The 27263-nt window shown below is 42.6% G+C and overlaps 2 protein-coding genes across 6 annotated transcripts in view; one reads left to right on the top strand and one right to left on the bottom strand.

Moving 5' to 3' along the window:
• Positions 1-474, bottom strand: part of OLFML2A (olfactomedin like 2A) — a 29337-nt gene extending 28863 nt beyond the window's left edge. Inside the window, exon 1 of one of the 2 annotated variants that reach the window (XM_081803569.1) lies at positions 274-474. In XM_081803569.1, coding sequence (XP_081659695.1) covers positions 274-387 — 114 coding nt within the window. In that variant the 5' untranslated portion in view covers positions 388-474. The remainder of the gene's footprint in view (positions 1-273) is intronic. The other variant, XM_081803568.1, reaches the window with a different exon arrangement.
• Positions 475-5893: 5419 nt separating this feature from the next.
• NR6A1 (nuclear receptor subfamily 6 group A member 1) overlaps positions 5894-27263 on the top strand; it is a 223575-nt gene continuing 202205 nt past the window's right edge. For all 4 annotated transcript variants that reach the window (XM_081803575.1, XM_081803573.1, XM_081803574.1 and 1 more), the window contains exon 1: positions 5894-6192. In XM_081803575.1, coding sequence (XP_081659701.1) covers positions 6093-6192 — 100 coding nt within the window. In that variant the 5' untranslated portion in view covers positions 5894-6092. The remainder of the gene's footprint in view (positions 6193-27263) is intronic.

The following is a 27263-nucleotide window of genomic DNA, read 5'->3' as shown; positions in this document are numbered from 1 at the left end:
CTTCAGTGCCGATCTCCTCCCCGCACTGAACTGGGTCCCAGAGCCCTTTCCTGAGACCCCCAGGTCCCAAGTACTCCTACCATCCCCAGCGCTTCTTCCCCCTCCCCCTGGGTCGTGGCCCAAGTGGCTTCCGTGCTGAGCCCGTCGGGTCTCCCCTCTCCTGGTCCTCCGCTCCTGGCCCCGACACCCTCCTTGGTCCGCACCCCAGCCACAGCGCCCCCTCGCGCCCGGCTCCCCGCGGAGCTGAGCCCCGGTCGGAGGGCCGCGCCGTACCTTACTGTCAGCGCGCACCCGGCCGGCGCGCGGCAGCAGCAGCAGCAGCAGCAGCAGCGGCGGCGACAGCAGGAGCAGGGGTAGGGGCCGGGACAGGAGGGCGGCCGCGGCCATAGCGGGATGGGCACGGTGGGCACAGACAGGCGCGTGCGGACGCTGGGAAGCGCGGGCGGCACTGCGAGCTCGGTGCGCAGCCAGCAAAGCCCGCGCGGCGCGCCCCCCGCCCCGCGCCCCCTCCCGCGCCGCCGGGGGCGGAGCTAGGGTGGAGGGGGCATCCCGCCCCGCCCGGCCCTCTGCGGGGCCGCTTCGCCATTGGGCGGCTCTCCAAGGGGCATCCCTGCGAGGACACAAAAAAGGGTCTTGTTCCGAGTCCCCAGGAGCAGCGGGGCCGATAAGCGGAGCGCGGGGTCCCCACACGGACGGAGGTCTTGCTCTGTGAGATGCTCTGTGGGCTGTCCCTTCACCTCTTTGAGCCTCAGTTTCCTCACTTGTAGAATGGGGGAAATAGTGCTTTCCTTTTGGAGTGGTTGTAAAGTTCAGATGAGTGATGTTTCCAGGGCAGGTGAGCCTTTGAGCTCTCCCAACACCCAGACCCCGCCAGCTCTACCCTTCTCACGGCTCAGACCCTCGCTCTCCCGCATGTTTTTTTTCCTCTTCCCTCCAAAATCCCGCCCGGCGACCCCAAACTAAACTCCAGTAGCTCCCGGCGGCGTTTAAACACCCTTCCTCCTCCCCATCCTCAGGAGGGAGTGCTTCATTTCTCTGGTTCCCAGGCAGCAAAACTTTCAAAAGGAGACGCCTCCCGTCGTTACTCCTCAGGTTCCCTGCCCATGCCCTCGCTCCATGGCTCTTCGGTGTCACGTGGAGGTGCCTTGTTGAGGTCTTCTGGAGCTCCTGTAATTGCACCCAAGGTGGCACCTCTTTACCCTCCCAGAATCGAGAGCTCTGGATCATGCCTCCTTCTCAACCCCTCTCCTCGGTTTCTTTCGGATTCCCCGTATTATCTCACACTTTGCAGGTCCTTCCACCTCTGCACACCCCAGGGGGGCCAGACGCCCTTCTCTTTCCTCTCCATGCTGACTCCGTAGGTGATCCTCCCCTGAACCCAAGACAGTCCCACCTGTGTGTCTGTTTACCTGCCCTTGTAAACTTCAACTGCTCAGAAAGGAACCTTTAAAATTGTGCCTCAAATGTCCTACCTTACTCTCAAGCACTTCCCTCTCATGCATATCCCTTCCCCTGCTCCTTTTCTTCATAGAATTTACCGCCCCATGAAACTTTCTAGTTGGTATGTGTGTTTCCTTGCATCCTTTATGCCTTCCTTTGTGGGAGAGACATACGTCAACAGTGCACAGACCTTGTGCACGAACAGCTAGCTGAGTAGTCTGGAAGTGTGGTCCCAGGACCAGCAGCCTCAGCATCACCTGGGAACTTAGACATGCAAATTCTCAGGCCCTACCCCAGATCTCAGGAAGCAGAAACTCTAGGGATGGGGCCCAGCAATCTGTTTTAACAAGCCCTCCAGAGGATTTATAATTTGAGAGCTACTGGGTTAGCACAAGGTCTGGTGCTCCCTAACTCTGAGCTGCAGCAAGTCATGTGCAGCTGGTGTTCAGTACAGATTAGGTTCTTTCATGACTAGAGATCTGGGCACGTGTCAAAACCAGGGCTGGATTAGTATAAAACATGAATATGCTGTGTGTTCTTGGTTTTTGTTTGTTTGTTTTAAGATTTTATTTATTTGAGGGGGGGTTGGCAGAAGAGGGAGAAGAATACTCCCCGCTGAGCAGGAAGCCAGATGCAGGGCTTGATCCCAGGACCCTGGGATCCTGACCTGAGCTGGAGGCAGAAGCTTAACCGACTGAGCCACCCAGGTGCCTCTAGTGCATAGACTATCTGTGAATGGACACACTATAAACCAGTATGGTGGTTATTGCTCAGGAGGGAAACCAGTTGTTGGGAATCAGAGTAAGGAGAAAGGTTTACTTTTCATTGAATACGTTTTTTGCATCTGGGAATTTTGTAATGTATGTCCTATCTATTCAAATAATAGACAAAATGTACTTAAAACAAATAGAACCACACAAGGATTCTCTTTCCCAGCCTGGGTCTGGCTCTCTGGCTAGGCTCTGGAAGAAAAAGACCACTGTCACCCCATACTCTGCCCTCTGCTGGCTGTTCCACAAGACGGCCCCATGGTCTCTGCTTTCCTTTTCACCCTTCTCTTCTGCCCCTCTTTCCCTCAGCAGGCTCCAGTCACAATGGATTCTCTGTTCCCACTTGGCCTTGGGACCTTTGCATATGCTGTTCCTTCCTCCTGAAACTCTCTCTCTGCTCAATCTTACTCACTCCTACTCATTCTTCCCATCTTATTTCAATGTTCCTTATCCCAGAAAGCCTCCTCTGATCATCACCCCCGACAAAAACGAACCCTGCCACATTCCCGAAGCACCAGGACCTTCTAGGTGTGTTCTCAATTATAGAACTTATGTGCACTTGTGGGTTTGTGTGGTTATTTGATCTGATTAGTGTCTGTCTCCACTGGGCAAAGCCCCCATGATGGGGCTCAAAGCTGCTTTGTTCTTAAGTGTATCCCTGTTTCGTCCTGTTCCTGTCTGCCTCTGGCCTCAGGACCACTCCCCTGAAGATCCCTCCATATCCTTCGATACTTTCCTTTCCAGCTCTTCTGTCAGGAGTCCTGCCGGTGATGGGAGTCTCTTCCATCAGTCTTCCTGAGCCTGTTTCCTCATTTGTAAATTGAGGGGAAGTACTGACTTCTCAGGATGGTTAGGGAGGTGGGGAGCACTGTAGGGAAAAGATCCCATCATAGGTGCCAGACACATGGCAAGGGCCTCCCTCATAGGACTCTGTATGTTTAGGACCGTAGCTGGGGTCTCACCACATTGTCATTTCCCTCGCCTTTCTCAGTTTCATGGTAATTGACTCTTCCCAAGGAGCATTTTCAGAGGAGAGGTGAATGGGAATTAGGATAGCTCTTTAACATAACAAGTCCCATTTATTAGGCCAGGCCTTATATTAATTGCTTTGCATGCATCATGTTAATTCTCATAACAATCCTGTGAAGTAGCGGCTATCATTATTTTCCCTCCCTCCCCTTAGAATCCAGGACTTTGAGGCTCAGAAGTAACATGCCCAAGGTCACAGTTACTAAGTAGAAAGGTCTGATCTGTTTTATTCATCCTTTCACTCACTCAGCAATTATTTATTGAGTGTCTACTATGTTCAGGCTCTGTGCTCAGCAGCTGGGGTTATAATGATGAGGGAGAGAAGAAAGGGATTTGACTATCAGATCTAGAAAAGCTTTTAGGAGGAAGTGGCAACAAAGCCGGAGTCTGAAGGAGGAGGATGAGTTGCTTCTAAGGGCTGAGTATTTGGCGAACTTTTTGGTCCATCTTTGAGAGTCAACTTAGAATCTGTCCACCACTGAAACCCCAGGCCTTCAGGAGGTTTCTGCAGTGCCACTTAACCTCTGACTCGATCTCCAGGGAAGGGGAATTCATTACCTCCAGAGGACTGTGATAGAAAGGGAAGTTTTGAGGGCACCTGGGTGGCTCAGTCGGTTAGGTGTCTGCCTTCGGCTCAGGTCGTGATCCTGGAGTCCTGGGATCGAGCCCCACATTGGATTCCCTGCTCCTCGGGGAGCCTGCTTCTCCCTCTCCCTCTGCCTGCCGCTCCCCCTGCTTGTGCTCTCTCTGTGTCAAATAAATAAATAAAATCTTAAAAAAAAAAAAAGAGAGAGAAAGAAAGGCAAGTTCTGGAAGGCCTAGGAAAGCCATATGGTCCTGACACGTTTTAGAACCCAGAACTGAGGGTATGACCCAGAGGATCCATCTCCTCTGCCCCCTCCCCCTCACACCACACTAAAGGCTTTCTTCCCCCCATCTGGGGCTGGGGAATGGTGGTAGGGAAGCAATTAGCTCAACAGAGCTGTAAGGGAACACAGACAGGATCTAGATTAGATGTCCCCTGGTGGGAAGTATTTAAAAACATGTCCCTGAGGATATATTTGAACAGGATCTTGAAAGATGAATAGGAGTTTGGGAGTGGGTTGGATGAAGCCAGCAGAGTTCCAGCTTGAAGGAGCCAAGGTTCAGGTTCTGATGTCTGACCCACTAGGGTCAAACTCACTAGGTTTGGAATCCCCATCACTGCTGGGTGACTTCATCAGTGTACCATAGAAACAATATTGGAGCTACCTCATAGAGCAGGTGTAAGGTTTGGACAACATAGTTTTAATGTAAATCTCTCAGAAAAGTGGCCAGCACTTTTCTGATTAAAGATATAATACAGGTTAACCAATGTTAGTAACAGCCACCTTCAAAGTGCAAGGAAGCATTGCAAAACATCCTGTGTAGCAGGTGAGGGAAGGGGTGTGATGAGAAATGTGGGCAGGGGTCAGACCAGGCAGGGGTGTGAATGCCAGGATAAGAATTTTTTAAAAATTAAGCAAGGAATGAGATGAGGCAATGGATTGGTAGGGCGGGGTTCAGGGGTGGTGAGGAAGGGGCAGTCATGAGGAAGCTGTGGCATGACCCGGCAGAGGAGAGGCGGGCAAAGCACCAGAGTTCTTGTTCTTTGTCTTCAAACAGGCTAGGTAGGGCTTAGTTACACCTGGGGCGGCAGCCAGGGTGAGTCCTTCCCTGAGAGGGTCGCCGAAGGCGGTTCCCCGAAGGCGGTTCCCCGGGCAGGCCCAGAGGCTGGTGGCCGCGCGCCACCTGGTGGCTGCAGAAGTTAGGCTCAGGCCGGAGCAGGGGAGACCGCAAAATCCGGCATTTTGCTCTGGGAAACTGAGGCGGGGAGCGGGGCGGGGGTAGGGTGGGGTTTGTGATTTTTCGATTGGACTTCGTCCCTATTCTAACCCCATTTTACAGATAGGGTAACCAAGGAGAAGGGAAGGCAAACAAGGCTGGGTAAGGAGTTTCTCAAGCGGAGCGTTTCAAGACACCAGGAGTCAAAAGCCTGAGAATTTCTTTAATGGCATCAATGGCCTGGAGGTTTATTTTCCATTCTGTTGGGCAGGGGAAAATGAAAGAGGAGGAAGAGAAACCGTTGTCTTTCCCGCCCACCCGGAGGTAAAAGGCTTTTAAGAGTACCCCGGAAAGCAGAGTTTTATAGATTCCATTTGCATACGAACGTAGTCACCTGGAGTTAAGCTCCGGCCCTTTAATCTCTGGTCCAATTTGTCCCGAAGCCGCGGAGGAAGTCCCTCGTGAATGCCTCCAAACTCCGCCACCACCTAAGCCCCGCCCACAGGGCTGGGCTTCATTGCACGTGCTCACCCAGCTCCTTAGAGATCCGCCCCTAGGAAAGACTCATTGTCTAGGTGGGGGGATACGGGTAGTCGTAGGGTACTTTGATCTTGGAAAAATCAAATAAAGAGAAGGGCCCTGAAGTAATCTTTGTTAAATTTCCCCCGAAGTTTTTATCTCGGTTCATGACATTTACAGGCCTTGGCCTTCACTTCCCAGCGCCGCTTATCCTTCTTTCCACCCCTTCAATTGGTGGGGTCCCGCGTGGCCGGCCTCGCCCGGCGGACTTCAATTCCCAGCGTGCCCCTCAGGCCCGTGCGTGGCAGCGGCGCGTGACGTCGGGGGAGGGAGCTGGCCAGTGCTGAGGGGGCGCGGCGCGGAGGGGCGCGGAGGGGCGCGGAGCCGGGCGGCTCGGGGCCCAGAGAGCGCCGCGGCCGGGAGCCCGCCGGCCCCTGACAGCCCCCTCTCCCCGGCGGACGACGACGACGAGGACGAGGGCGCCGGTCATGGCGGAGCAGCGAACCGAGCGCGGGCCCTGAGCACCACCGCATGGAGCGGGACGAACGGCCGCCTAGCGGAGGGGGAGGCGGCGGGGGCTCGGCGGGGTTCCTAGAGCCGCCCGCCGCGCTCCCTCCGCCGCCGCGCAACGGTGGGTGAGGGGCGTGCGGAACCCGGGCCCAGGAAGAACCGAACGCCTGTCCCTTGCCACTGGGGTTCCCTTCCTCTCAGCCGACTCTCTGGGAAGCCGTAGCGGCCCTGGGTCCCCTCAGCGTGGACCTTCACCCGGGTCCCCTTAGCGCGGACTCTCCCTCCTCCCCCGTGTTCCTCAATGTGGACCCTCCCCCTCCTTCCCCGTTCCTCTCAGCGCGGACCCTCCCCCTGTCCGGTTCCTTCAACCGGGACCTTCGTTTCCCCCTCCCCCATGTCCCCTCAGCACAGGCCTCCCCTCCCCCCGTCCCCTGTGCGCGAATCCTCCTCCCTCCCCCCAGGTCCCCTCAGCGCCGAGCCCTCCCCTTCCCCTGGGTCCCTTCAGCGCGGACCCTCCCCGGCCCCCCACCTCCGGTCCCGTCAGCGGGGGCTTTCCCTCCCTCTCGGTTCCCCTGTGCTCCTAGCCTCCCCTTTCTCTCCTCGGAGGGTCCCTTCAGCGCCCTCCCCTCCCCCCTCGTCCCCTCGGCGCCCTCCCACGCGGGTGCCGCCTTCCTCCGCGGACGCCACACCCTCGTCCCCCGTCGTTCTCTGTGCCCTCACCTTTCTGGAGCCACTTTCCTACTCCTCTGCAGTCCCGCGCTTCCCCTGCCACCCCCGTATGCACCGCCAGCCTCCCCCTCTGCCCCGACCCCCAGTTCGTTAGCTACCCGCTCAGCGCTTCATTTTCGGACCTCTCGGTGCCTGCTCCACACCCCATTCCTCTGCTTCTGCCCCCGCCCGTGCTTAGCCCCCTTCTCTGCTGGATCGGATCTTTGGCCCGACCGGGCGCTCGGGACACCTGCCTCTTCCCTCCCTCCCAGCGGGCCGTCCCGGTCCGCGCTTTCCCAAGCTCAGCTCTCCCCTTCCCTCTCGCGGTCCCGGACCCGCACGCTGAGAATTCCTCACCTGGCCCGGCCCTTCCTCCCGCTCTCCCCCTGCCCCCACGTCCGGGCCAAGTCCTCGGGTTCCTCCGGGCCGACTTGCCCTACCCGCCCCCGCCCCCGCCCCGGCCCCGGCTCCTTTTCTCTGCCGGGTGTTTTATTTGTATCTGTTTGATATTTCCCCCCCTCGGTGTTTGCCGCGGAATGTTTTTATTGGTAACGTGTAAGGAGCTTTTGTGAGGTCGTAAAAGGTGAACTTTTGAACTTGGAAAGCGCCCTGGAGCAATTAGCGCAGGCGATAGCCCCGGGAGGCCTGCATTACAAAGGGTGCTCGTACCGGCCGGCAAACGCTCCGGCTGCAAACCCGATTTATTTATTTATTTGCCCTGCCTTCCACCTTTCACATCTCCTCATTTCCGAATAAAGGGCAGGCTCTCGGAGATCGGCGCCTCCTCCCCTCTCTGCGCCATAAACTCGCAATTCTCCGAAAGATCTAGGACCGAACAGTGTCTAACAAGTAACAGATTTCAAATTGAATGCAAACACCCGGGACAGTTAGGAGGCACTAAAAATTAATTGCTTCAGCAAGAAGTTTCTCAATCGGGACAGTGACCTGGCAGGTGTGAGGAAAGTAACCTGAAAATAGGTCACTTAGGCGCTCAGTTGTTGAAAGAATGAGGAGCTACGGAAGGGGAGAGATTTGGGGGTGAATCTGCGCCTTCGTGTACTTACAAATTCATCAAACATTTACTGCCAATTCAGTAGATCTGGTATTTTTACCAGTTAAGGGAAAAGTCGGTTTAGAAGAGAGCCTGGTTAATTTCACTTGATGCTGCTGCCCAAATGGTGGTATGTTTTAAAAGCTCTTGTCCTTTTTTAAGATGTATGTGATGTGTGGTATCTAGGTGGCTGGCAGTCTCGTGGGATGTCTTTGGAGAATAATTTCTGAATGTGAACATGTTTGAGATCAATAAAATCCCGTGTCACAAAGGAGGAGGCTGGAATCCATTGAGTGTAGAAGAAGACAGTATCATAGGAACAAAGGATTTCTTTAACGCTTTTGACTTTTTAAGCTTTTTTAAGTGGAGATTTGTTTTGGTATTGATGTATGAACGTTGTAAATCCTGATCTAAAATTTACTATGCTGATTTTTTACCCAGCCTACATCTATCTTATAGCCCATATTAAGGGCATGTATTTTCATGATGTCTTTCTACGTGTGTGTACTTCCTGTACCCACCTGTGCATAACATGTAGATGATCGATTTTACTGCAGACATTACTTTCAATTCTACTTGAGAATGTTGTAAGGGAAGCCTAGGAACTGCATTTGCTATTAATTATTCATTAGTACATTTTAAAGAACTCAATGGTAATTTTAACTCTTAATCAAATTTCCCATTCATAGTCTCATTTCCTCAATTGGTCAGAACCATTTAAAAGAATGTTATTGAACATTCCATTTAGGCCAGGGTGGCTTTAATATTTTACATCAGTCCATTTTAGTGCTACAAATATTTCCTTTTTGTTGAAAACACAATGGGACTTTGGGCAGTTTGGGCTTAAAAGAAAATACACGAAACGTTAGACTGTTGTGGGATGTTTTATTTTTCACTGAGCATTGTGTATTGTTTTACAATTTATGTTCATTATCTCTTGCATTTTAACATGCTTACAGAAGAATTACCAAAGTAGAAAAAAATAAAGTTTACCTTTGGAATGGTGGGGACTTTTTTTCCCTTTTATACTTACTAATATTTTTCTCCAAAGCAAATGAAACTGCTTAAATTCTAAGCAGAGTAAATGAATTTTCCTGGCTTTTTATCCTAATGACTGATTTTCATTTTGTATGAAATATTTGCCATGAGGAGGTCTTTTGGTTTGTGTCATGAAGAAATAAACTGGAGGTGGAGTTTTAGAAATGTTTTCCTGCCGGAAACTCCATTAATGCTGAATTTACAGTCTTTTAGATTTTTTTTTTTTAATTATTCTATCAGAACAGAGTTGCAAGCCTTTTGATGCACCATCACCCTTTCAGGAATTTCATGTGCTGGCTGCACCAGATATTTTCAGTTGTTGCTGTAGGTTTTCATAACAAACACAAGCTCATTTAGTCATAATAGAAGACTGCTCCCTTTTTGGGGTTTCAAAGGAAGATGATTTGAGGAAATATATGCTGAATATTACATTTGTTATATTTTAACAGAATGAATTAGTAGTCTTTTTGATATTTTAAGTAAAAGGAAGGTTAATAAGCCATTATCAGTAATTAAAAGCATGTTTTATGTAACTATACTTGGGAGGAAATGGGGAGAAATTTGCTAGATAACTTGATGCCTTTTTCCTGCTATGACTGTGTCATGAAAATCTGAAAATATCTGAAAAATACCCGATATTCTCCATGACAGATTAATTTTTAGTTCTGTGACTTTAAAAGTTAATTCTGAGTCACCTCAGAATTTTCTTTCTTTGGGGAAAAAAACAAAAAACATACTGTGGTATTGTTGTTTACAAAGGGCACATAGGTATTTTTTAGTAAGTTCTGTGACCTCAAAAGAACACTGAAAGGCAACAGAGAATGAACAGATTGACTGGTGATTTTGAGCACCTGAGGTGTAAGATGACCACATTTTGGATCTCATATTTACCATCCATCAAAATCTTTGTGAGCATTTCTGTTTCTTGTAATGAAAATATGATCGTGACATGCTTCATAATCTGTAAATTATTCTGAATTACATAGCAAAAAGGTATGTAGTGTGTGTGCATGCGTTAGCATGTGAAAAGAAGTTAGATGGGGAGCTAATGAAATAAAATGGTAGATTTCCTAAACTGTGGCCAAATCATGCATTTCCATTTTATTAATAATTTCTTGGTTTTTCTTTTTTCTCCCCCTTTTCCCTGAGGTTTTGGGGCAAAGGTAAAAAATAAGCTTTAGATTAAAATACCTAATTTTAGGTTAGCGGAGGATAGGGGTTAGAAATGCCAACTGCTACTGTGATATTGATAAAGAAGTTTTTTATGCCACTTGTAGTGCTTGTTGTGCAAGTTGCCTTCAATTGCTAATGAATGTGTGTTTGGGGGCCTGGGGCTATGTAAGTGTGTTTCATCTTGTATTAAGACACCATCACTGGGGCGCCTGGGTGGCTCAGTTGGTTAAGCGACTGCCTTCAGCTCAGGTCATGATCCTGGAGTCCCGGGATCGAGTTCCGCATCGGGCTCCCTGCTTGGCAGGGAGTCTGCTTCTCCCTCTGACCCTCCTCCCTCTCATGCTCTCTCTCATTCTCTCTCTCTCAAATAAATTAAAAAAAAAAAAAATCTTTAAAAAAAAAAGACACCATCACTTAGTTTTTATAACTAGGTAGATATTTATTGGTTTATGTTGTATAAGCTGGTCCGTTGATAAATTGTGTTCAGGTCGCAACCTCTGGCTTCAGAATTTCAAAAGCCAGGATGACTCCTACACCAGGAGACTTAGTTTTCAGCAAGCTCATTTAGATCTTTTTAGGCCCTTGTCATAATTTTTAGTTTTATATTTACCTTTGTGTTGTAGCCAAGTTAAAGGACACTGCCTCTCTTTAAGTATTTGTTTCCATGTATATAATTAGGTTGAAAGTTAAATTTGAGAAGATGCCCTTTAAGAGTTCTACATTCTTGGTCATATCCTTTTAAAGTAGGACAATAAAAATGTCTTATTTTGTGTGAACCAATCACCTTATATGTGAAAATGGGTCACAGTCAGAAAAATTAAAGTTCTGAATCAACAGATAAACAAAACTTGCATTTCTGCAAAAAAAAAAAGTCCTTGAAACAATTTTAACAAAAGGTAGCTACTAAATATGCCTATTACAAATACCTAATTCTTTGCAGTGCTTTCAAAGTATTTCCAAAACCAAGACATTGTAAAAGAAAGTGTTTTGTTTCAAACTTTTTTTTTTTGATTATTCAAATTTGTATTTTTAATGTCAACTTTTCCTGGCTCAGGTAATTTCTTAAGGATTTACGGATGCTTTTGATTGATAACTAGAGTTCAGAAATCCCAGAATTATTAAAAGTCGGCAAGAAGTCCTGAGCAGGTAATTGATTTTCGGGTGTTGAGCCCCTGTTAGAGCCAAAGTTTCAGATTCATCTGAGCTTAACCTTAAAAAAAAAAAAAAAAACAAAACTCTGGGTGTAACTTTGATATATACAGTATTACTAGAATCAAGCCCAGTATTTATTGCTTGTTTTCCAACACGGCTTGTCTTTATGAAAAAGATAAGGCTGTTAGACTACAGTTGATGGAAAATTAGAAGAAAACCATTGTGAGATGTCTTACCTGCTGCTTTTCAGTATGGTTTAGAACTAATTGTAAAAGAGAGAACTTTGTTTGAAAGAATAAAATATTTCCGACTTTATTTCGTTCTTCCCTTACTACCTGCTATTAAATAGAAGTCTGTGTAGAACAGCTTCTCAAGAAAACAGTTTTTTTTGCTAGTTATGATTATTTAAATAAGACTTTACTATGTAAACCGGTAATTCTAATTAACAGTGATTTAGTTGGGGAGCGAACCAGGATTTCCTCAGCTGGCTGCTGGGGAGCTGAATTGCTTTTTTCACCACCCCCAGCTGCACCAAATCTTTTGATCCCTAAGCTACAGTGGTTGTCATTTGAGAACGCAAACTGAGAGAAAATATGTTGTGAAAATAGCCTACTTTGAGGCTTCACTTGCACTTTTGAATTTTTGTTTTTGAAAAAATTATAGGGATAATTGAACCTTCAAAATTTGTCTTGAGCAAATTCTCACGTCTAAGTAGAAAATTCCTTAAAAATACATTTCTTGCTTTAAAAATTTGGGGGTGGTTTTAATATTGACAGTCACTATTTCAAAAGAGAAATTCTAATTATAAATTCACAGGAGACATTCAGGTGTTTTGAATTTCTTTAGGAATGCATGGGTGTTTGGGGAAAATGAGCCTTTATGCAAGGGAAAAATTTTCATTCAAGGTAGTTTGTGGTTTCTCTATCAGTATTAAATAATAATTCAAATAGAGAATCACAAATTCTTATGTCATATACTAACTAAACTCTACAGTTTGTTATATTAAGAGTTAACCTAAAAAATATATTCAAATAATGAGGTCTTTGGTCCTAATTGCAAACTGTACACCCTTCAGTTGTTTATATCAGAGAAGCTATTCAAGCATAAACCACAGATGGCAGTAGTAGCATATTTTTCTATTTTCTGGAGGGATTCTTGCTTTTAACTTGGTGTCAATTCTGTGGGCACTGTTGATAAGTCAGCTGGCAAGTGTAATGTTTCCAAAACCCAATTCCCTAGGCAGCAACATGTAATGTATTCCGGAAACAAATCTGAGCATTTGATTTGAAGATATACTCTGTGGGTGGTTGGAACCAGAATAGTGACTTTGTCAAAGGGGGAAATTATAAAAAGAAGTTGTTAATAATGATAGAGGGCATTGTTTGAGTAATAAGCACATTGGAACTGTAGCTGTGGTATTAGCAAAAGATATATTAACCATAGATATTTGCTTGAACAACTATTTGCATTGGAAACAATTCATAATTCATTTAAGAAATACTCAAGAATTATAATTTTGAGAGAAGTGTACAACCAAATTCCTCATGTGAAGGAGGTAGCTAGCCTTCTCAGCTTTTATTTACAACTTACTACATTTCATATTATCATGGAATTCTAGTCTGTCTATAAAAACATTTCAGAGGTCTATGAGTGGCTTCTGCTTGCTCTTCTAGTCGATCACCATAGTGTCAAGATTTCTGTGTTCTTAATTTTCTCCTTTAAAAACACTGATTGATAAAGGACATAATCGATTAACCAAATTTTTAAACCTCCTATGATATTTCCTCTGAATCCAAAGGAAACAGAGGTATAATCACATAGTTTAAGACTTAGGAAACATTTCAGTAACAAATCTGTGCCAAAATGAAGGACAGGCTGATTCAGTGAAGGAAACTGCCTTAACCTATATTTAGTTTTCATTAAAAAAATTAATTTTATGTAACTCATGCACACATTTCAATCCTGAAGCTGTGTCATTTTGGAAGGATTAAAAATTCAGTCTTGTTACCCATTTTTGTTAACTTCTTACAGATCAAATGCAATGTTCTTTGTATCATAGTTAACTCTATTCAATTTAGTTTTTCTCACAAAAGAAAAAGAGGACACAACACTTTTATGAAGTCTTACACATATTCTGCTTCCTCATCTCTTGCCTTTTAAAATTTATAAATGATTAATGACATAGTACTCAGTTGGATTGTATTATTTTCTATCATTCATCATTTGTTGATCATTCATTACTGGATTGTTTGTTCCAGACGTAATTTCTTTCTTCTTTCATTGAGTCCTTAACTCCGTTATTTATTACATTATCTAAACCAGTGGTTTTCAAAGTATGGTTCAAGAGCTTCTGAGAGAGTCCTGAGACCCTTTCAGGAGGTTCTTGAGGTCAAAACTACTTTTATGTAATATTGGCATTATTTGCCTTTTTCACCATGTTGGCATTTGTACTGATGTTGCAAAAGCAGTGGGTGGATAAAAACTGTTTGAGCCTTAGAAGAAATCAAGGCACCAATTATTATCACTAATATAGATAATATATAATATATATTATCACTATTAACTGTACTAGTAGTCATTGTATTTGTCACCTCCATGCACTTGTATTGTTTAAAAAAAGCCATTTCACCTAAGTCTGATGAAGGGGTAAAAATGATTAATTTTGTTAAATCTTGACCCTTCAGTACACATGTTTTTGATATTCCATTTGAGGAAATGGCAAGTAGGCAAGTACACACGAAGAATTTCTGCTGCATACCAAAATAGAATACTTGTTTTAAGGAAAAGTATTTGTGCAGTTATGTTGTAAGCTGAACTAGAAGCTGCTTTTTTAGTGGAACACCGTTTTCACTTGAAAGAAAATTGACAAACTATGGTTTATTTAGACTTAGGTATTTGGCAGTCCATTTTTTTTTTTTGGAAAACGAACAGTGAGTTTGTTACATCAAGGAAAACTGGCAGTATTTGTTGCTGGTGAGTAAAATCTGAGCTTTCAGATGACAATTGGAATTTTGGAAAACTTGTGCCTGCCACTTGGAGCTTGACAGCTACCCAATATTTAAGTCCTTTTCTGATGAAAAGTATCACTATTAACAAATTTGATTTTTCATTGATATTGTATACTGAAATGTGCTAACATTTTGAATATCGTATTTCAGTGAAGGAATATTTTCCAGATCACTGGTGTATGATACAAAATCCTGCATGAGTTAAAAGATCGGTTCAAAATGTCAGATAGACTAATGGATTTTAAGTGACAGAATACACAAAGTGCATTGATACAGTTTTATATTTCACATTGAACTAACTTTTTTTTTAAAGATTTAGAGTGCGGGGGTGGGGAAGGGGCAGAGGGATTGTCTTTTTTATTTTTATTTTTTAAAGATTTTATTTATTCATGAGAGTGAAAGAGAGACAGAGGGAGAAGCAGGCTCCCTGCTCCAATGCGATGTGGGGACTTGATGTGGGACTTGATCCCAGGACCCTGATCATGACCAGAGCTGAAGGCAAATGCTTAACTGACTGAGCCACCCAGGTGTCGGAGGGAGAGAGTGTCTTAAGCAGTCTCCACGCAGAGCCGGATGTAGGGCTCCATCTCATGATCCTAAGATCACAATCTGAGCCAAAACCAAGAGTTGATTGCTTAGCTGACCACGCCACCCAGGCACCCGTCACACTGAACTAACCTTTAAGAAACTACTTCCAAAACACTTACTGAGTTTTGGTGGATTATCAAAGAAAAATATCCACAATTATTTTAATAAGCAAATACTTCTTTCTTTTCCAATTATAAATCTGTGAGGCCAGATTTTCTGCCTATACTTCAAAATGGTTTATCACAACATACTGAATGCAGACACATATAGGAGAATTTAGCTGCCAAAATTAAGCCAGATGTTAGAGATTACCAAAAATACAAAACAATACTATTCTTCACCAGTTTTTTTTTGTTTTGTTGTAAAAGTTATTTTTCATAAAAACGTTATTCATGTAACGTGATGGGTTTGTTACTTTTAAATGAATAAATATTTTTAAGGTTTCATAGTTTTCTAGCATGATAAATTATCGATCAATAGCTATAACCCACATATACATTAGCTCTTTGAGGTCCTCAATAATTTTGAGGAACGTAAAAGGGGTCCTAATCACTCAGACCAAAACTGTGTGAGAACCCTGTTATAAATGAATGAATCTAAGGTGTAAGAAAATGGTGACCTCACAAGATCCTATTGTTAGTGCTTTGTTACTTTGGGTTGTCCTTTTCTTGCCCCCCTTTTTTTTTTTTCCTGCTGAGGGGAAAAAAATGAAAGAGCTCATATTTTAAGTTTTCTTTGCTTGAGACTAAATGAAGTGTGTCATAGTTCACCCTCACTGAGTTCTCTGATAAGGCTTTTGTTACCTGTTACATGAAACCTGTTGCTTAACTTAATTATCTTGTGGTAGAAATTTTCCAACAGAACCTGTTTCCTCACTAAGGGGAGATTTATAATTGTGGAAATAAATCTTATGACACACAAATACTTAATAAAGAGTCATTCCTGTTAAAAAATGGAATATTTATGTGGGATTTAAAGGGATCCTATCTTGCTTTTTAAAACTTCCAACAATAGCTTGCTTATTTGCTTTTAGACAAATTTGGCTTTCATTGAGTCTTTTAAAGTTGTGATTTTGGCAATGTCATTTTGTAGATTGGTTTGCCTTTTAACCAGGTTTTCACTGAGGGAGGTGGTAATAAAGCCTGTATAGAAGAAGCATCTCCTATTCTGGTCTAAGAATACCCTTTCCTAGTGTGAGTAACATTTTAGTGTAAGTCAATTACTGTGTTGTTAAAGAGTTAGGGATTTACTCCTAAGGGTAGTTGCTAGGTGGAACTCATTCTGTAGTGAGCTTGCTAGCAGAAGAAATGTCACATAACAATGTGAATAACAAGGAGTTACTGGATCAGAACTTATGAAGCTTGGTGGGTGATGAAAGATCAGTGAGATATTTGGGCTTCCTTCCTTGAGAGCTCTGTAATTATCTTGATGTTCTTGGAGTTTCACGTAATGTACCTTTTATTTTTTAAAGATTTTATTTATTTTTATTTGACAGAGACAGGAACACAAGCAGGGGGAGTGGGAGAGGGAGAAGCAGGCTTCCCGCTGAGCAGGGAGCCCGATGTGGGGCTCGATCCCAGGACCCCGGGATCATGACCTGAGCCGAAGGCAGACGCTTAACGACTGAGCCACCCAGGTGCCCCCGTAATGTACCTTTTAAAGCATTTTTGTATTCTTCGGGGGTTGCAGCTTAGTCATAAGATATGTCTTCCCTTTTTCATTTTAATAGTTTATTTCAAGTTTCAGATGAAAATCTTGAATTCATCCTTCATTAATTGATTTAAATTGTTTTAATTACTAAAATTAATAACTGAGGCAGATTTTTTTCTTCCATATTCTTGCTTTACCCTTGAAATCTAACCTGTCGGGAGAATTCCTCTCTAGCCTTAACAATCCTTCCTCCAAAATCCCTTTTTAGCAGGATAATAAACCACCTGGGGGAAACCCCCCACTGATAACTATTTAGAGGGCTTTGTTTTTTGGAAGTGGCAGTAGTTTCTGTCAGGGAGGAAGGATTTTGGTTAGATGGTGTGAGAGGCAAAGAGCATGGACTCTGGAGTGTGGCAAACAAAGATCACAGCTATGTGACTTTGTCACTTGACTTCTCTGAACTTTGGTGTTCTCATTTAATAATTATAGCAGCTAACATTTATATAATATTATAAGCACCTTACATATATTAACTCAGTTTATCCTCATAACTCTATGAATTAGGTGTTCTGTTATCCTCTCCATTTTGCAAATGTGAAAATTGAAGCCTATAGAGGTTAAGCCCCAAATTTTATAGTTAGTAACATTGTAAATAATTGTTTCCTAGATTTAATTCCTCCCCACCTCCAGGTTATTAAGGATTAGTGACAAGGTCTGTAAAGTGCCAAGAAAAATGTCCCAAAGTAGACACTTGTGAATCCAGGCCATTTATAGTTGTTGAGGAGGCCCAGAACTCAGCTTCCTGTATATAGTCACAAGATCCACTTTTAGAATTCCAGGTGACTTTTTTCTTTCTCTCATGTTGGCTTTAATAAGCCAACTAGAAAACAGTATTGTGGAGTCAGGCACAATCCTTGGTGGCCCTAAGGGGTGCTAAGGAAAGAAAGGGTTTTGAGCTACTCAAGGCAGGGATAACATATCTTGTATCTGTGTTTTCAACACTAAGCACAAGAAATTGGTGTTTTATGGATGTTGAATGAATGAATGAATGAATGAAAGAACAGTTAGGTCAGGAATCTGAGTCTTGATTTTATCAGAGACCTTTGAATCTGAGTCCTTTGCTGGTAGAGAAAGTCTACAAAACATACAGGAAGAGAATGATGTGCTTCTTAGTCACTTGGGAAGATTGGGGCCAATATCTTTGTCAAGCAGTGTGTTAAAAGCTAAATCCAAAGTTTGATGGGCCCTCGAACCAGAATGTAGTTTGTCTTTGGAAATGTGGCTCTCCTTGTAACTAAAATGACTAGATACACCAGATTAAGATGAGATGGCCAATAAACTCCTGGCTGTTTGACTGCATTGGGGGATTCAGTTTAGGAAAAGGTGGCTTTGTCCTTTGTACCTTTTTTACTTCTGCCACACAAAAGCTTGCTGTATGGAGGAGAGGAGAACCAATCCAAGAAGGTTGATGTAACTCGTTGAAAATGGAAGTATAAGAGCCAGTTGTCCAAAGCTTATAAAATACAGAAAGTGATTTCCTAGCAAAGAGAGATACAGTGAGAAAAATGTGGCAGTGTGGGTTAATAGATTATGGTAGCAGTATGGTCTGAGTAGGAAAGGACTTAAGAGGCCAACCAACCACATTATTTGGGGAGGTAGGATGCCCAGGAACTAGTTGATAAGGCCTGGGTTTTGCCTGGGTTCTGATTCTAACTTGTTACAAAGTCATGTCTCTATGTCACCTATAAAATGAAGGAGCTAAATTAGATAATCCCTAAAGGAATTTCCAGCTTTATGATGGAATGAATTGGGTAAAACAGGAAGTTGCAATTTAGGAAAGCCCTGCCTGAAGCAAATAGCTATGATATAGCACAGATTATCTGGGAGGATTTTGATTTCAGATACTGTTCAGTCATCCTTCCACGTTTGTATTTACCATACATAACTCCTGTTTCCCTGTTTTGATTTTAGATTACCTGGCTGCTTTAAAGTCTGTAGGATCACATAATTTACATGCAAATTCCATTCTCTGTGTGCACTTTTATACAAATGTTTACAATTAAAGTTATAATGCTACAATTTGTAATGTAAACTTGAAATTAGATGTGTTTTTCTTAATATGATCACTTTCCTTCCCATTTATAACCCCTCCATGTTACACTTTCTCTTTTTTAAGTACAGTTTCATTCATTGAGTCAAACCTGTAGTTAATTTCAATTTTTCCCTCATTCCTTGTAAATGGATTTTTATTTGCAAAACTAATTCAGCTGTCTTGTCCTTTTAAGATTAAATACCTTGCATTTGAGAACTTGGATTCATTAAGGAAAATTGCGAAACCTCCTTAAATGCTGTAGGTCTGTAAAAAGGGAACCCAGCAGGAAAGGGGCAGTAATGCATGGGGGAGGGGAAAATGGGGGGGGCAGTAAGCAAAGGAGCTGCAGTTGAAATATTCATCAATCATTTTACTGGCACCAGGAAACCAATCAGCCTTTTAGAGGAGAGAACTTAATCAATCACCTAATGTGGGAAATTACAATTGCTTTCCCCCCCACACAAAAATATTCTCTTACTTGCTGACAGGTCAAATCTGAAAGGTAGTTGGGCTGGCCAGAATCCAGAACTAACCGAAAGTACTACTGTGATGAAGAAATGCATTTAACATTTGAAGATAAAATTTCCTGTCTGTTTTGACATATTTCAAAAATATTTCAGGGGCGCCTGGGTGGCTCAGTTCGTTAAGCGACTGCCTTCAGCTCAGGTCATGATCCTGGAGTCCCGGGATCGAGTCCCGCATCGGGCTCCCTGCTCGGCAGGGAGTCTGCTTCTCCCTCTGACCCTCCTCCCTCTCCTGCTCTCTGTCTCTCATTCTCTCTCTCTCAAATAAATAAATAAAAAAAATCTTTAAAAAAAAAAAAAAATATTTCAACATGAGTTTGCTTTTCATACAGAGTGTTCCATTAGTAAGAAACAATTACTGAGCACATATGGGTAATACAAAGTGTGTGAAATACTGTAGATTTATTCTCCAGTGCTAGTTTAAGAAGCATAGATGGGGCTCCTGGCTGGAGAATACCCAGTGTTTCCAGTACCTCATTTGGAAAGCAACTTTAGAGCATTGTCTAAGTGACACATCCTGGGGAACACAGTTGGAAGTGCTTGCATATAAATAAAAGCAGGAGGGATTTAGCTGTATCTTGCATTTAGATTTTAAGTGGTGTGATCCCTGAACTGTGTGCTTGAATTGCCTATGGCCCTTAGATACTCAGATGTGAGCTGCCTGGAAATCTAATGTTCTTAAAATTCGAAATGCATGATCATTGTAGAAAATACAGAAAATGAGGGAAAATTACATATATTAATCTTGCCTCCAAGTAACTTTCATTAATACTTTATTTTTCTTCTAGACTTTCTTCAAATCCTAGTTTTTCGCTTGTTGTAATCATACAGTATATACCATTATGTTTTATGCTTGTTTAAGCTTTTTTCTCATGTTAATAAACTTTACTCATTCAACATGAATTAAAACTGTTAATAGTATATCACAGCCTATTGTTTTTAATTGCTGGACATTTCTCACTTCGTAACAATACTGCTTGGACCATTTTGTGCTTTAATTTGGCTTATTTTGGAGGGATAGATTTTTAGAGGTATATATCTACCTCATTGTATCTTCTTCAACAACCAGTTTAATTTACAGTAAGATATCTTGTATGCTGACATCTAGGTCTGTTAGCAGTCCTTTTTTTTTTTTGCCTGGTGCTCAAGATAGAATTGAGACAGTGTGATGGGCTATTCTGTTCTCATTTTTTAGAGAGATAAAGTCATTCCCAATGCCTTTTGTCTCCTGAATCTTTTAGATTTCTGGCACCAGGCCTCCCATGCACATTGCTTTCCACCTCCACCCCAGTATCTCCAACTTCATCAGAGGAGTGTTTAGGGACCCTTCGGAGGCTGCCTTCTTTCTCTTATAGATTATTAGGGAATGGGTAGCAGACACTTTTGGAGCTTTCACTGGTTGCCTCTCAAAATCTCTGAAGGATGGATTCGTGTGTGTGTGTGTGTGTGTCTCTCTCTCTTTCTCTCTATTCCAGTACAACTATATCACTCACCTTCCTCAAAGTCTTGAATAGATCTGGAAACTTACAACTGAATTTGATTAGAAACACAGGGAAAGAGAAGTTAAACTTGGAATCCTTTAGAAATCTGCATAATCCTCCTGGGTTCCTCAGTGACTTTTATCCTGATCCTGCATAGGGTTTGATGGTGAAAAAGACCTAAATAAATTTTGTGCTAATTTGAAAGGCATTGGCAGTTTCTAAGAGGGCTGGTTTCAGAATGGAAATAGTAACATTTTGGGAGGCTGGCTATCTACAAATTTTGAATTAAAGCATAAATCGTATTTGCTGAAATTAAAGAGTTTTCCAGTAATTTGTAAAATTATGTTGATTGAGGGTAAACACAAATGTTTGAAGATCATTTGCTCTGCTTCTTTGTTCTCACCACTGGTGGTCAGAGAACTTGCAATTTGCCAAGACACAGTTTTTATAATGCTTTTTAATAAGAAAGTGAATAAGCCAGCTGCTCTTTCCCTTAACTATACCAATTCCAACCTCCTCAAGTCCTGGTTAGTAATTAAAAGCCTTGAGATGACCTTGAATCTAACTGAACTACAAAAAGCTGTATTGAGTTAAATTTATAGCTTTTGTTGATTTCAAAAGAGATTAGAAAGAATCGCATTCTATTTGCTAAAAACATTAAAGGTAGCCTTGGGTGGTGTACATTGAAGATGAGAAATAATAAGAGGCACTATTAAAGTGCAAAAGAGAGGCCTGCAATGGACTAAAAGAAAAAAAGTAAGTTTGTCATCTCTTCGTTGAGCATTTAAAATATGTACTTGAAAAGGTTTAAGATAGGTTGGCATTTTTCAAACTGTCAGTTTGTGGTATTCAGATTTGTTAGAAGATCTGGTCCGCCCCCATCTTAACATCAAAGAGATGTTTGAACCCAATGGGAAATCAGAAGAAATGTTTAATGCTTTTTTTTTTTAAAGATTTTATTTATTTATTTGACAGAGAGAGACACAGTGAGAGAGGGAACACAAGCAGGGGGAGTGGGAGAGGGAGAAGCAGGCTTCCCACCGAGCAGGGAGCCCGACGTGGGGCTTGATCCCAGGACCCCGGGATCATGACCAGAGCCGAAGGCAGATGCTCAACGACTGAGCCACCCAGGTGCCCCTGTTTAATGCTTTTTAAAAGTAACAGTGTAATTGGTTCTTTTTTTTAAGATTTTATTTATTTTAGAGCATGAGAACATGAGTGGGGGGAGGGGCAGAGGGAGAGGGACAAGCAGATTCCCCGCTGAGCAGGGAGCCAGATATGGGGCTCCATCCCAGAACACTGGGATCACTACCTGAGCCGAAGTCAGATGCCTTACCACCTGAGCCACCCAGGTGCCCCGGTAATTGGTTCTTAAAATATTTTACAGGAGTGGGAACTTTGTTAGTAAAAGTTTGATTGTACTGAGGTGCAGTGTAAAAGTTAAAAATATTAATATTTTAAAAATGCTTTATATAATGGGCCATATCGTAAGATCTGTGAATAGAGAATTGTTCTGCCTACCAAAAAGGGCAGAATACGTTTTTAGTTGTTTAAAGAGCCTTGAACTACTGTCTTATTGATAAAGGAAGCTTGGAATTGTCACTGTTAAATCAAGTTTTATATGTCAATTGGTGAGATAAGACATGTCTTCTAGCATCAAAAATGTGATAAATCCGTGAAGCGTCTAGTCATAAGGCAAATAGTTTGAGCAAGCACTAATGTCTTATATGGGTCTTACAGATTTTAGGATTATTTTGGTTTTTACATTTATTTAATGAGACTAGTTTGATCAAAATAATTATAAAATTGTAAACTTCTTTGTGCATGTGTGTGTGCGGGGGGAGGGGAGACAGACGCACCAAGATAATTTAAAGTTGTACTGTACAGTAGTGATTGCCAGTCTGGGATCCTTAGAGATGGTAATGGGGATTTTCAAGCAATTGGAGTTATTTAAAATTTGATCTGAAATCATATGAGAAATAAAGTTGTCCAGGCTAAATAAATAATAAAATTTTTTGACTTTTGCCTGAAATTATTCCAACTTAGTCCGGCAACACTACCGCTCAACCGTTGGATAGCAGATAGAAATTTTTGTAGAAAAGGGTAGAGTAAGTATTGTAGTATGGTAGACAAACTGCACTGATAATTAAAAATGATTTCAGTGAACTATTATTGTGATGTAGTGATAAGTAGGTGTGTTAGAGCTTGAGCTTCAGAGTTAGACCTGGCTTTAAATCCTGTCTAATCTACTTTTTTTTTTTAAGATTTTACTTATTTGAAAGAGAGCAAGAGAGCTGGGTGAGGGGCAGAGGGAGAAGCAGACTCCCCGCTGAGCAGGGAGCTTGATGCGGGCTCCATACTGGGACTCCAGGATGGTGATCTGAGCCAAAGGCAGATGCTTAACTGACTGAACCATCCAGGCACCCCTAATCTACTTTTGTTGGGGTTTTTTGGGGGGTAGTGGTGGTGAAAGAATGTTAGAATCACCACACACCAGATTACTGGTGAATGAAATGATGTAGTTTGAAGAACCTAGAGTATGGCTGTATTACTTTAGGAAAGTTATTTAACATTTCTCAATTTCCTTATCTATAAGTTTAAGATCATCTACTTCATAGGTAGGCAGGCAAGTTCACCAAAATCTAAGTCATTGAAACTAGTTTGCCAATGTCCAGTTTACCCAATATGAAATTCAATAAAAATCAGTTTGCTCCATCTTATTTGTAGAACTTACAGAATTTGTTGTCACTCTCATTCTCCTTAATTGCTGTCTTACCATTTTTCCTTATTCTCCCCTTTTCCTGTACCATATCTCTCCCCCATCATCTGCAGCCCAGACCCGGGCTGTATCTTTCCACCAGCAGAGGTCCCCTCTCTGCCCTAATTCTTTGCAGCCACAGCAGCAGAGCTGGGGTAGAGACAAATTAAACATTATTGAAAATGCTGCTATCCTATTGATCTTAATTTGGCAGAAATATTTAAAAGCTAATTAAACCATCCCATTAATATGAATTGTTATAAACTGTGTAAATAGTTAAAACGAGTTTTTGGTAAATTTAGAGATTTGGCCATTTGGTGAATTGACTTGGAACTACCTCACATGGATCTTTGGAGAAATTAGGGAATATATGTAAAAAGTGACTATTACTACACAGTGGTTGGACTTTAGTAGGTACTCCATTGGGGTTTCTTTTCCCAAAGCACTTCTACTCAGGGAACTGGAGCCATGCCCCCCACCCCCACCAGCCCCACCTGCCCCAGTTTTCTCACCTGTGGGTTCTAGTTGGCCAATAGCAAGTGATGAAGTGATCGAGTCTGGTTTATGGACCACCTAGTGACTTCCCTTCAACTTAGTCTGGCAACATTACAGCATTGTTGAATTTGCCCAAATGAAATACCTTCTTTTAGCTTGGACATCTGTTATAAAATGGCCTTGCCTTTGGTACCCTCTGTGGTCTGATTTCTCATTGATTTAAGATATGTACCACTTTTCTGAAACATTTTATTCCTAGTCATTTGTAACTAGAATTATGAGCCTTAGAGAGTAAACTGTAGCTTTATCAGGGTAAAATGCAAGGCCAGGTCCCTGGAGGTTCTTGATGGGACATATCATGATTAGAGCAAATGCTCTTGTCTCTAATTCACAGGAAGCCTTGCTTCCCCACCCCCTATCCCAAGCTTCTCTAGAGGTCTTTAAAAAGGCTTTCTGGTAATATCCTTAAAAAAGGAAGGGAAGACTGGGGCGCCTGGGTGGCTCAGTCTGTTAAGCATTTGCCTTCAGCTCAGGTCATGATCCCAGGGTCCTGGGATCGAGCCCCTCATTGGGCTCCGTGGGGAGTCTTTTTCTCCTCTCTCCCTCTGTAGCTCCCCCTGCTTGTGCTCTCTCACTCTCTCAGATAAATAAATAAAAATCTTTAAAGGAAAAAAAAAAGGAAGGGAAGAAATGATTGTTGAATGCTCAGTGTGTGCCAGGCACTGTACTACACTATCTAATGTAATCCTTTCCATAATTTTTCGTTGCTGGATGGTGACAGTCCCATATTACAGATGAGTTAACTGAGGTTTAGTGTTGAAAATAACTTACCACTACTTACACCACTACTCCACCAAACCAGTATTTTCCAGACTTTAGTCTTTCTTGTATCATCATCATGATTTTTGTCATTTCGTACTATATTGTTCACTTAATATTTTAAATATTGTGTAGTTTAAATACTTTGCAACCACAATTTATTTTAAAAGGAAATTTTGTTACTATTCTAAATGGAAAAATATTTGCCATAAATAGAAGGTAACAGTAAAAAGTAATGAAAATAATAGTGTTAAATTCTAGCTAAGAGATTGTCTGCCCAAGTCTCTCATCAGGCCTTTGTTAGAAAGGGAGATTAGCAAGCATTAGAGAGACAATGGACAAACTAGTAAAACTGAGGTTTTTTTCCTGATGTAATTAGAAGGATTGAAAAAATTGAAAAGGTAACATACAACTTTGGAATGTTTTAAAATGCTTTCTGTTTGCACCACTTAAAATCTTCCAGTGATCTCCTCATTTTGGGGAACACTGACTAGATGATGGTATGCTCATTTTTTTTTAAAGATTTTATTTATTTATTTGACAGAGAGATAGTGAGAGGAGGAACACAAGCAGGGGGAGTGGGAGAGGGAGAAGCAGACTTCCTGACGAGCAGGGAGCCCGATGTGGGGCTCCGTCCCAGGAACCTGGGATCACGACCCGAGCAAAGGCAGGCGCCGAACGACTGAGCCTCCCAGGCGCCCCGGTGTGCTCGTTTTCTACATGAGTAAACTGGGGAGGAAATTTGTTCAAAGTTGAACCCGTAGTCTCACAGACCTTGTCTAGGCACCCATCCCCACCTCCCCTTTCCTTCTCTCCTTCCTCTTTTCTTCTCCATTCTCTAGGAGACTTCAGAAGATTTTATTTTATTTTTAAATTTAAAAAAATTTTTTTTAGATTTTATTTATTTGAGAGGGAGAGACGGAGATAGTGAGAGAGAGCACAAGTGGGAGGAGAGGGAGAAGCAGGCTCCCCGCAGAGCAAGGAGCCTTATGTGGACTTGATCCCAGGACCTGAGCCGAAGGCAGATGCTTAACCGACTGAGCCACCCAGGCACCCCTTCAGAAGATTTTAGATGGATTTTTCTGATTTTTTTTTCTGGATAAATCTAAAGACATCATAAACCTTCCCTTGACTACTAATTAGATAATGTTGGAAAGGTAAGTTTGAAAAAAGATATTGCCAATAGTTTTGAAACCGATATCTCAAGTACAATAAAAGGCAGTTTCTTTGATTTTTGTCTTTTATAGTTTTGTAATTTACATTTACAATAATTATAAATTTAACATTTTATTACATTATGTTCCCATGGAGACAATAGGTACTTGATATAACTGTCATAACTGGAGTCTAGACTATGGTTTGAATTTTTTAAAGTTCATTTTAAAAAGATTGTTTACATTTTAATTTGATTTTTATTTAACTCTCTGAATAAGAAACTTTTTTTTTTTTTTTTTAGGATTTTATTCATTTGAGAGAAAGAATGAGTGAGTGAGTGCGCATGAATGGGGCTTAGGGGCACAGGGAAGGGGAGAAACAGACTCTCCTGCTCAGCAGGGAGCCCAAAGTGGGGCTCGATCATCCGAGCCGAAGGCAGACACTTAACCAACTGAGCCACCCAGGCGCCCCAAGAAAAACTTTCTAATACCACTTTTCTCTTATTTAATTTTGTATTGTGCCAGTTGCTACAAAAGGAATTTTGTAATCCTATTGTTGAAAAAGTTTGTTTCACTGGTTATTATACGAGAAAAATATTTGGTTCTGAATTGTTTTTGTTTTGTTTTATTTTTCAATAATCTCTACACCCAGTGTGGGGCTCAAACCCACAACCCTGAGATCAAGAGTTACACACTCTTGGGGTGCCTGGGTGGCTCAGTCAGTTAAGTGTCTGACTTTTGATTTCCACTTAGGTCATGATCTCAGGGTCGTGGGATCTAGCCCCGTGTCCGGCTCCAGGTTCAGTGTGGGGTCTCCTTGAGATTCTCTCTCCCTCTGCCCCTCTGGCTCACTCTCCCACTCTCTCAAATCTTAAAGAAAAAAAAAAAAGTTGCACGCTCTACCGACTGAGCCAGCCAGATGCCCCCTGAATTATTTTAAATAGCATCTTTAAAATTCTTCATGGAAACACTTTGTATTTGGAAAGAAATTATGAGGAATTTTCTTAGAAATCACAGTTATGAGGGGCCCGTGGGTGGCACAGTTGAGCATCTGACTCTTGGTTTTGGCTTAGGTCATGATCTCAGGGTTGTGAGATCGAGCCCTGCTTGGGGCTCCGAGCTCAGCGAGGAGTCTGCTAACGTTTCTCTCTCCCTCTTGCTCTGCCCCTTCCTGTGCTCACTCGTGCGCGCTCTCGCTCTCACTCAAATAAATAAATCTTTAAAAAAAATCACACAGGGCGCCTGGGTGGCTCAGTCGTTAAGCATCTGCCTTCGGCTCAGGTCATGATCCCCGCATCAGGCTCCCTGCTCTGCGGGAAGCCTACTTCTCCCTCTCCCACTCCCCCTGCTTGTGTTCCCTCTCTGGCTGTCTTTCTCTCTGTCAAATAAATAAAACCTTTAAAAAAAAAAAAATCACGGTTATAATAATACACAGATCTAAAATCATAGGCAGAGTTTACTTGGTGACTTGATTTTCCTATATCTTTTATTGTACTTTATG

The sequence above is a fragment of the Leptonychotes weddellii genome, chromosome 14, assembly GCF_054177405.1.
Source record: "Leptonychotes weddellii isolate Sample4059 chromosome 14, ASM5417740v2, whole genome shotgun sequence".
Lineage (NCBI taxonomy): Eukaryota > Metazoa > Chordata > Mammalia > Carnivora > Phocidae > Leptonychotes > Leptonychotes weddellii.
This window is presented reverse-complemented; position numbering and strand designations above follow the sequence as displayed.